The 11,157-nt window shown below is 38.7% G+C and overlaps 1 protein-coding gene and 1 long non-coding RNA gene across 2 annotated transcripts; one reads left to right on the forward strand and one right to left on the reverse strand.

The window, feature by feature from the left end:
- Positions 1-441: 441 nt before the first annotated feature.
- LOC131316639 (uncharacterized) lies at positions 442-2,849 on the forward strand. Its single transcript, XR_009197207.1, has 3 exons — positions 442-1,267; positions 2,519-2,613; positions 2,708-2,849. It is a non-coding gene; the product is annotated as an uncharacterized LOC131316639 (long non-coding RNA).
- LOC131316638 (uncharacterized) lies at positions 1,595-4,503 on the reverse strand. The gene is made up of 2 exons (XM_058346069.1): positions 2,283-4,503; positions 1,595-2,189 (listed from the first exon to the last, which is right to left on the reverse strand). The coding sequence occupies exons 1-2, from the start codon at positions 4,323-4,325 to the stop codon at positions 1,752-1,754; spliced, it is 2,481 nt and encodes an 826-aa protein (XP_058202052.1). The 5' UTR covers positions 4,326-4,503; the 3' UTR covers positions 1,595-1,751.
- Between the last annotated feature and the right edge of the window lie 6,654 nt (positions 4,504-11,157).

Below are 11,157 nucleotides of genomic sequence, written 5' to 3' on the forward strand. Positions count from 1 at the left end.
TGATCCGTCTTCTTCTTCTATTTGAACGAATCACATTTTTGCAAGAAAAAAATAGACTTGAAGTTACAAATCATCTAGATAGACAATGAAGTCCGATCAAATTTATTGTTCTCGATGAGTTATGCAGAATGAGAGATTCCGATCATATTTTTGGTTTCGGATTGAACCCCACAAAAACTGAAAAATGTGGAAGACACTGGACACAAATAAACCAGCTTTGCTATTGACACATATTTTCTGTGCATAGATTGTAATATGGGGCCTACTACAGATCTCACACCAATAATTCGAGCCATTCATTAAATTTAAAATATTTATTTAAGGGCTCTTGCGAAAAACCAGCTCAATTCAATACCTATATATGCTCGAGCTAATTATCTAACTTTTTATTCAGGTTTTAGAAGAGATTAAATTATTTCCACCTTAGGCCCCGTTCAGATATTACAGGGAAGGTGAAATTGCCTGAAAATGCAAAATGGTGATGCCTGGAGACAATGTGACTGCAGTTTTTGAGCTTGTTTCAGCTATGCCTCGTGAAACAGGATTGTTTGACTCCTTAGTACACAAGCCTACTATTGGGGATAAATGAGTATCCTGGATTGGTTTGTGTTGTTCAGTATTTGTTGGTATTTTTCTAGCCTAATTCGTTGGTGTGTGTTCTGATCAATTTCTTTTTGACAAGACGAAGATTTGCTTTGAGAGAGGAGGTAAAATGGTTGGCGCGGGAGCTGTCTCAAAAGTGCTTGGCTATGATATGGCTAATATCACTTAAAATTTTGTATCTACTCATTTCGGAAAAGATGTTAACAGCTATCAGGAGGGAGAAGTACAATTTATGGTGATTAGGGACATTTAGTGCACTTAGGAGTTGATGATTGCTTAGCCCAACGTTAGAGACATGAATAAGTTGAATGTTGATTTATTTGAATGGCGTGTAGAGATCTGTTAATTTCCATATTTCTGTTTATGAAAATTTGGTAAAGATAGTTTTCCGAACTTCACAAATTTTTCTATCTTCATTTAGTATGGATCAAGGTCCATGATATAAGCAGTGAAAAAATATCAATGGTGTCTTTATGGTTGTGCTTAATGATATATAACTACTGATTCTTGTTGAAATTATGACCTTCAGCCTTCAGGTCTATTATGAATGGACCTGTTCCTTGATTATTTTGTTTTCTTATCTTGCTCTATGTAGCATCAAATTCTATGACTTCAGGGTGAACGGATAATGTCATCATGCACAAGGATTCAGGCCTATCTGAAGGTAATATATTTTTTGCAGGTTTGCATATATTTGCTTCCTGTGAATTAGAAAAATGCTTGAATCGCTTGCAGTGTGAATTAGATGATTTAGTGATCCGGGTAGGCATAGCATTTTGATATTCACAAAGTCGAAATAGCCAATATGAGCATCTTCCTAGCCATCTACCACATGAAAAACAAAACTCCGCCACTTGATTTCTTTGATGGCAGGATAGGGTGAATTGTAAACTTACATGCTAGATCAATTTCTGCTAAGTAACAATAGGTGTGGAGAAATGGAGAAATTGCTTCATATGAGATCCTCAACCGAATTTACGGACATAATAAAGTCTCAATAGATATAGCTTTGATCTGGAATCATAGAAATTTCTGGTACTCATTTGGTACATATAAAAAATAACAGCTTATGAGCTTCAAGCACCCATACTTACACAATTATTGCATTTTCCTGACTTGTCGAAACAGAAATATCATTTCGAAAAAAATTATTGTGCTGTGCTGGCTCGTTCCAGTGACTTCATTGCGGTTTCAACAAGTGAGTGAATGGTTGTGCTGTGCTGGCTCATTCCAATGGCACCAGAGAAAACATTGAAGTTTTCGAGCTCGGATGTTGTCTCCACGATATTCTCCATCTCCTTTCTCATTCCAAGATCCTTGAAAATTTGCACATTTGTTTCGTCGTGTCTCATCATCCAAATTGCCAACTCTACGACAAATCTCCTTATTCTCGGAGTCTTGATTGATGGCTTCTGATATTTTTTCAGAATCTGAACCAGTGCCTTAGCCAATTCAGCCTCTTGAATTCCAGCTCTCTTGTACATGATGTTCGATTCTTCACTACTCATAAATTTGAAAACATCCACTGCTAGTCCCACCATCACTTCTTGCAATTTGTCCTCTTCTGACATGATAGCTCTAAGCACCTGCAATAGAATTGATCATCCATATTATTATCTGCATTACTTTCTTTCATATTCTAAGAAAATGAGTGCCTTTTGTGTTATTGAGAAACTTACAATCGGTGCTGCAATAATGACTCCCCTTAGCTGCAGGGAACAGTCTTCTCCGACGTAGATGCACAAATTCCTTAAAATTCTTGCTGCATTTATGCGTAGAAACGGGACTTCCAACGCTTTGATTAACTTTTCAATTACATTCAACTTTAAAATTCTACAACAATTACTCTTGCTTTCAAATGCCAGCATTGCTAGTGCATCTCCTGCTGCGATTCTTGCATCGTTCTGATTTTCAGGCATCCCCTCATTGAAGAAAATATTGAACAGCTCTTTGAAAACTCCACCAGTGCCCCCAATCCTCTCTGTTGCATCCGCATCAATTGCCAGACTGGTTAGAATCTCAATCCCCAGTTTTTGTAGCTCCCTTTGTTTATCACCATGCTTCAGTATATCTCTAACATTGCTGATTGTGAATACAATTTCAGAAATTTCATGCCTGAGCTGTTTACCTGTGTTCCCGGTCGCGCTAGCCAGCATCTTCAGCACTTGCAGTGACTGTTTCACCGTCTTGATTTTGGACGGCATAACATTTTCATCCTTCAGTAACCTCTCCCCCGTGTGAGTGAAGTCTATGATTTTACGCAAGAGTCCTCTTGTGTTCCCTATCTTTCCGCAGTTACCATGGTCCCGAGCAAGTTTCTTTAGAATGAGAAGTCCCAAATGATTGAAATCCCAGAAACTATAACTCTCATTGTCGTGGATGGTATTCTTCTCAGGGATTTCATCCGCACCAGGTAGCGTCCTGTGGTTCAGAAGCAGAGATGATATGGACTCCATTGCACCAGGTATTCCCGAAACCCGAAGAGCATTTTGGTCCTTACCGGCTAGTTTTGATAATATCTCCGCCGCAGATAGCCTGATCTCTTCTTTTTCCGGATCTATCCAATTCAGCATTTCGACTAACCTTTCCACAACCGGTAACGTCGTTCCGATCTTTTGTAGAGTATCGTTAGAGAACCGCTCATTCATCGCGAATTTATGTAAGACCCGAATTCCACTGAGCTGTTCATCCAGCGAATTCGAAGCCAAGATGTCCATGGCGAACGAAACTATGTCCGTGTTTAATCCATCAAAAATGCTTCCATTTACGCATCTCGAATAGGCATCATAGAAGAATCTTGTAACTGAGACCATACCTGAAGGCCCCAGCTCGCACTCCTCGTTCACTTCTTCCAACACCTTGCAGTAAATCACCTTCCATTCCCAATATGCTTTCTCCAGCAGAAAAAGCGCTGCTTCTGCAAATGCCAAGGAGTAGAATATAATCAGAGCCGCTTTGCGGTTCCTCTTATCAGTATCTCCTTTCTCCACCTCACCGTAGTTACGTTCGATGAGTTTCATTAGTGACAAAACTGTACATGCTGTTGCAGATGCCAACTGGAGCCAGAACAGAACCTTGCTGACATTCTTGGCCTGAAAGGCCCACTGGGAAAAATTAAAAATTGGAACGTCCGAGGTCTCCCACGTCCGAGTCAGCTTCTTTTTCCGGTCCCACTTTCGCCGGCTCTTTTCCAGGTGCAAGCTCTTGTTTATTTGTCTGGTACTCTGTGGACTCTGCTTCCGAACCACATTAACAGGCCGGAAACAACTTGCCTTCACGGTTTGAATCATGACTTGTGAGCTTGATCTTATTGCGCGGATTCCGACATCTGCGATCACATGCGTGGCTTGGTGTTGTTGCCATTCGAGCTCGTGGCTCCGGCTGAATATCCGGGTCCCCTCAATTAACAGAATTATGGTTATGGACCAGAAGTCCGTTACACTAAGGGTGACTGCAAAGCCACCAAGTAAAACAACTGTTGCCCAGATAAAACCCAGAGTTCCCAACCCCGTCGCTGTTTTTTCCAACACTGCTAGCCGGAGAGCAAAGAGGGTTAGCTTCTTTTCCGGTGCATGAGCCGTGGGACCTGATGGGGGATTGGGATTGACGTTGCTAGTGAAATTCTCCGTGTCGATACTGCTTTGTGGTTCGAAAACGGTAGGGTCCTCGATCTGCAAACGAAGGCTTTCTGTTCCTTCTTCTGTGTCTTGACCATGATCCATCGGATCAAATTAAACTTGCTGAATATGATGTCTTGCTTTTTTGTTGGGTGTGATAGATGATCAGATTGGAGTCTGAGTTTTGTTGTGGTGAGGTTGAGTTTTTTGGTTTGAAAATGTTGCTGTCTTTGAGCTGTAAAGGAGGGAATGGGGGAGCGCTGGTTATATCCTAAATAGGAAAATGAGTTTTGGAACACGTTTGGAAAACAATAACCAGAGAGAAAAGGAAAAACGTTAGTTGTTTATCTTTCCGGCATCCTATACCTGACGGGCTGGTACCAGCCGGATCGTAATTTTTTTTTAGCAAATCCGGTACCCCAGAATTATGATTCCGATTCGGCTAGAATACCGGTCGATACGGACCAATGCGACTTAGTGCTACACTGTACCACATTAAATTTTATCTTATGTTTCTTCCAAGTAATTATATATATTATATTTCGATATGCAAAAATAGCTCAAACGGTAGTAAATCCGAAACAATAACCAATATCTCACTAGCAAAAAAATTGGTACTCTAACCGGTACGGTATATAGTATGAAGGGAATGTTTCCCGGATTCCTTGAATCACTCTTTCTCTCTTTTAATCACTCTTTCTCTCTTTTATAATACCATGCTCTTTCCTCCATTGGATGGGAAGCACTGACCTGCAAACTAATAAATAAAAAATGAGGTACTCGTGGGAGAAAAGTAATTGTCTTTCGCATTTTGTTTATTTAGCCCTTTGATCATCTTTTATGCTCTTTCCGTTGACTAAACAAAACCATCTGTGGATGACAATATTGCCGTACGGTACCAGATTATTTTAATCATACGGTACCGGATCGGTATCATACGGTACCGGATTAATTTTTATTTTATGTTATTTCTAAATAATTATATATTGTATGCTAAATTTTACGATATGGGAAGATAACATCAACAATCAATCAATCCGAAAATGTACCTGATATCTCACTGATACTGTTACGTACTGTATAGGAAGAAAAACGCGCGCTACTCTAGCCAGTACATACTATATTCATAACCTTTGTATATGGTATAAACTATAAAGGTCATGTTACATGAATTCCTAGAATCACTCGTTCAATCTTTTATAATACCATGCTCTCTTTCCTCTCTTCGATGGGATGCGTTGACCTTCAAACTGATAAATCACAATGAGGCATGACAATAGAAAGATAAGTTACAATATGAATAAATACGATGCTATCAACTCTTATGTCATCTTCAAATAATTGGGAAATTTTCCCAAGTAGATGCAGGGACTTTGCCTAGTGATCAGGGGCGGAGGGATTACGAGTCCGGGGGCAGCTGACCCCACTGCCTCCCAAATTTTTTTAGAGATTGGTATAATTTTTACTCATTTGACCCACCCCCCCCCCCTCTTTAAAATTCATTTTTGCCCCAACCCATATATAAGGGTTTTGTACCTAGGAAAAAGAGGAGTCAAAATATAATTTCCGCCCACAAAAATCCCCAAAACGTGAATAGCGTTTCATTGTTATTATTATTAATATATATCTACTTTTTGATTAACTTGTTAATTTGATTTTTTTTTTCAAATAGCAACTCGAAAAAGTGAATCATACATAGTTCAAATTTTCGACCCCACTCATCGACAATCTTGGCTCTGCCCCTGCTAGTGAGGGGTATGACAATAGAAATATAAGTTCCAATATGAATAATTATCAGCTTGACAAATCGAAATACATGACCATAAGGGATTTGGCCAAATGGACATGAAAAAGTAAATAAGTGTTTGTCATCCATGAGGTAGTATGTTCGTATCCCATCGAGGTCAAACATTCTAAACATTGGGATCATTTGAGGGTTTGTCTGGCAGCCTTGGGATTAGTGGAGGTGCATGCAAGCTGGCCTGGAGCTCTGGTTATCAAAAAAATCTTGAAGTACAATCTCCATAATGAACTATGTTTCTTATATGCACGTTAAGAATGAAAATTCCTTATGCAATCTATCAATAAAGTGAGGCATTCTAAATTGTGGTCGACGCTCTTTCATGCCATTAAAAGCACATCTGACATCAACGATAGCACTAACTTCAAAACCTCTGACAATATATGTGATCAAGCTTGACATAAATTCATTCGAGTCCTTCTACCATCACACTTATTTACACACCCACACTCACAACACCCTCACAACACCCTTGTTGTGAGTGTGGGTGTGTAAATGGGTGTCCAAGGATGGGATCAGGAGGGGTCTAGTGGCGGCGGCCACCACGACAAGAATTTTAGAAAACGCAATTATTATATGTGAAAAAAAAAATTTATCCCCAACTTATATAGTGTCGCCACTGCTAGATTTTTTTCCTTATTTTTTATTATATACTAGTCATAAATCTTCTATTTTTTTTCAAGAAAGGAGATCCAAAAAAGTATTCTAAAACTAAATTCAATGGGCCAATAACTATTAATATTATAATGCATCTTTTTATTTTTTTAGCATACATTTCGCCACTGTTAGGGTAAAATCTTGGTTCCGTCCTTGTGGGTGTCGTGTTAGAATTATTGAAATTCATTCTCTCTTTTTACATACTTTGTACATGGGTACCCCAGTAACATTCCTATTCAAAATACCAACAACGGGCAGAAATTGATCGTCATCAGCCCAAAACTCAAAAAATGGAAATGGCTCAGCAGACTTGGGAAAATTCCCATCCTCGGTGGTAGGAAACTCCATTAATAGGGCATACTTGGCTATAGCATGAGTGAATCTATTACAATCGCTTCTAACAAATGAAATCGAAACATAATGGAAATGACGAGCTAAATTTATTACATCCGTAAGAGCATGTACATGAGACTAGCAAAACCCACCTTTGTAGCTGTTTTACCGAATCAAAGGTTCAAAAACAGCTTGCAGTAGTCTCTGCAAACCTGAAGCTATTTTTCCTTTTTGGAAAAATCCTCTCCACATCTACCGAGCAACTATTCATGAGCAAAAGAGTAAAATATTGTTCTTTCTCTCACTCCTCTGTCCCACACCCACTCTACCCAAGTACCTTACCACATGTGGAGTATTTTTTTATACTGTTTAATGGGAATAGAGAGGAATAGTAGAGAGGTTGGTGTGGTGGGATTGAAAATAATGGATAGGTAAAGTAAAAAAGGTATTTTTTTACTAGGTATTTAAGCTATTGTTGATGTACATGCTCTAATATGCACCGCTAAGCTAGAGCTAGCATTCTTCTACCCTTGGAGCATTGAACAACTTCTTTAGCATCTCCTTCCACCACAAAATCCTCCTCAGTTCCACCTCTTGCTAAGCAAACAGCATCACAAAACCCTCGAGCTTCCACCATTGCAGCGGACAGAACGTGAGTGATAGGAATAGCTGCCATCTTCTATGATACCAAGCACTTTCTCTGTGTTCTATGTTTTTTGAATTTGGTTAGTGCTTTGCAAAGTCAAGTGCTTTGCAGGTAACCAATTTGATATATTCATGTTACATCTCAAGGTCTTTAATTGATTTTAGAATGGACTTTTTTTTTTGGTTGGGGAGAAATGGACCTATTTTTCACTGTTTTGGTTTCTTCCTCAAATTTGCTTAGATTTTTCTTGAACAAAATGGCATTTTTTCCCACTGCCAAATAGAAATCCAGGTGAAAGTAAGATAATTATTCAGTTTTCCTTCCTGTCTCTAATTGAACCACTGTCCCCTTGCCCCCTTTCAAAGACATAGTCAGGCATTATCTTCCACCATATTCACTGTACCTTTCACACACAAACTGTTTGACAAAATGTTTGTTTGATAAATGAGGTTTTCATGCAGTAGTCCAACGTCACTTCACATGTACAAATACAAATTGGCACGCTATTCTTCAGAATTCTCCTACTTAAAGTGAGAACTGCTATTTGGTGGGAAAACATTGATGGGAATGGAAGCACAATTTATTCGGCCAATGTACACCCTGGGATGGTCTTAATTGAAGATCGAGGTGTTGCAAGATCAACCCATACTGAAATAATCACCCCAGACATACAAGAACTCTCTCTCTCTCTCTCTCTCTCTCTCTCTCTCTCTCTCTCTCTCTCTCTCTCTCTCTCTCTCTCTCTCTCTCTCTCTCTCTCTCTCTCTCTCTCTCTCGGTACAATTGCTCATCATTTCAAGTTGATAGAATTCTGATGTCTTTCTCTCTGATGTGAATCTATGTGTGTTGATGCTTCAAAATGACTCACGGCACTAACAAGCACCTGTTATAAGTTATTGGCCCTGTAATTTTATTTCTTGTAAAGAGCTTCCCATTTACTTATAACTGGTTGGGTGAAGACCATGACAATAGGTAGTGCACATATTAGAGGCCCAAACTACAAAGGAATTAATTGGTCAAAACGTAAAAAGGTTGATTATGAGACAAATCCCCTGTAACTATCTCTGTATTAGTCAGCCAAACAGGGTGTCATGATGTCAAATTGTCCCATTATATGATATATTCTATAATGCAATATACTAAGGTGTTACTAGCATAAAGGTGGGGTCATGGCACCCCACCTCAAGCCTTGCTTTCGTCACTGGTTGCCGCATATTATGTCAACGTGATCAATCAAGTAAGTAGAAGTGTAAATCTAGGAGATGAAACACCTTGAAGGCAAGCTATATGTTGTAACATCTATTCGATATCACTTATGCAGCTTCCTATCTCTTTTGTTTTTATTCCCTCCATTCAGGTACAATACTAAACCTCAGGTGCTTCCAAAGTCTCACATCTTTTGATCAGTGAAATACTGAGTTGGGAGAGTGGTGTAAGGTCTAATCAGATCTCGACCACCTCAATTATTGCACCAATGAGTGTTTGGTGGCCAAGTACATAAAGGTATACTTATTAATGTTACTAAAAATCTCTTGGCAAATACAAAAAGATCCTTAGAGTTCATTCTTTGATGATCGCTGCTACTACCATGAATCTATGAAACTCTCCTTCGCAAAAAACCCTTTGACTACTAACTAGGTGTGCTTCAATTTAACCGTTACTAAAGTTTGATGAACTTTTGCATGTCATTAGTATTTTAAAATTCTGTTTGTTACCCTATGTGTATTGCACACGGTGCGTTAGAATTGGTTTGAAACTACAAGTAATTGTCTTTTGTTTGTCAGTTCATGCGTTCTTGAATGCCCGACATACTGACTCCCGTTGATTCATATCAGAGAGGTTCTTGTGGAGTATATATTTGCAGTTGTAATATGGATTCTACAATATTTGCAGTATCGTTACTAAAATTCGTTTATCCACAATATAGTTCTTCCTTAGATTCCTTGTTAAAATTACCTTATCAACAACCCCGTTTGTTGCTTTTGCAGGATCATATCACAAGCATTTCATTATGCCCTCCTTCTTGTTCCCACGAGATTGTCAAACCAGCACCCAGTTAGTCAAAGATAAGATAGCTTTGTAAACCAACACCCATTTAGTGTTTGTAAAAGTAGCTTGATGTTGGATGTTCCTAAAAAAAAGAACTACATTGCGTAGAATAAAGAATGACAAATTTTGCGCGAAGTTAAACACAGGTTGCAATTTTTTGATGATGAGATTATCTCAAGGAACATTAGATGTCATGTTTAGAAGCAACCCAATACTCTTTCAGCCTACTGCTACCGAAGAATACTAGATCCATCGCTCCAACAACTACGTCAATATGCCTTCAAAAAGTTCGAGAGCTTTCCGATATGAAGTATTAGAAGGCTGATCCATACTTAGCTGACAAGAAACAAAGTATTGCAACTATTTAGGCATTGGTGTGTTCTTTTTGTTCAATCTGCTGATGATGAGTGATCCAAAGCAAAACGAATCCTTCGAGTGAACTTCCATTTATGTTGTTATTTGGAAATTTTTGAATTTTCATTACAGGCCTATTTTTGTGTAAATAACACAGGATTTATAAATAGTCTATATGCCGTTGCACATGCTCATCACTAGTGACTTTAAAATCGACCAATAAGTCCGGAGCTTCAAACAGCGCAACGTTGTTTTAAATAACTTCGCATGTTCAAGATGCGAAGTTGAAACTTGGAAGGAACCTCGCGTCTCTTAAACGCGAGTTCGTAACAAATCCCCCAAGACTTTACACTCTCAATAAAATCTTCGTCCAAAGCGGGCGTAAATTCTACGATTGTATCGATCATCATAGAATAACATCAGTTCCACGTACACAGAAGTTGAAATTTTATTCAATTTAGGCTGCAGATTTCAACATTTTGTGATGCCGTTCCACAAACATATTTGGGGCTCGTGTTTCGTCAATTTTATTTTGATAGTCTAGGTCAGTTTACGTGCACCTCGACTAATCACGTAGAAGTGTCCCAGTTAAAGATAAAGCAAAGCTCTGTATTAGATGGACTCCGTTGATATTACCTAAGAAGTTTCAAGACCTTAAAGAGGGAGCCAACCCATGAGTACCAATCAGTCTCAGACTTTGATCACCGAGCCAACCTTTCGGGTATAGAAATCACGAATAAATGTAAAAAGAAACATTCAATATTGTATCAGTACGTCTTGACATGGAAACATAAGATATTGTAAATACTTGAGAAAGACATAAATTACATTGTTGAGATGCAACGGAGAAATCAGAAATGTAATTCTACTAAGTGAACCTTTTCTTATAACAAAATTTTCAACTTTGTTTTATTTAGGGAAACCCTTTCACTTTCATCAGTGTTCTAGACAGCCAGTCCGAAGCCCGAACTTAAGAGGTGGGTTGTGCGTTAGGTTGTTGACAGCTAACACGTAGAAAAACTCGTTATATCCTCTTGACATGAATCCGATTATGAATGACTTATGCTAGGGCATTACAAGATGTCTTCGATAGAGCT

The sequence above is a fragment of the Rhododendron vialii genome, chromosome 2a (assembly GCF_030253575.1).
Source record: "Rhododendron vialii isolate Sample 1 chromosome 2a, ASM3025357v1".
In the NCBI taxonomy this organism is placed as follows: domain Eukaryota; kingdom Viridiplantae; phylum Streptophyta; class Magnoliopsida; order Ericales; family Ericaceae; genus Rhododendron; species Rhododendron vialii.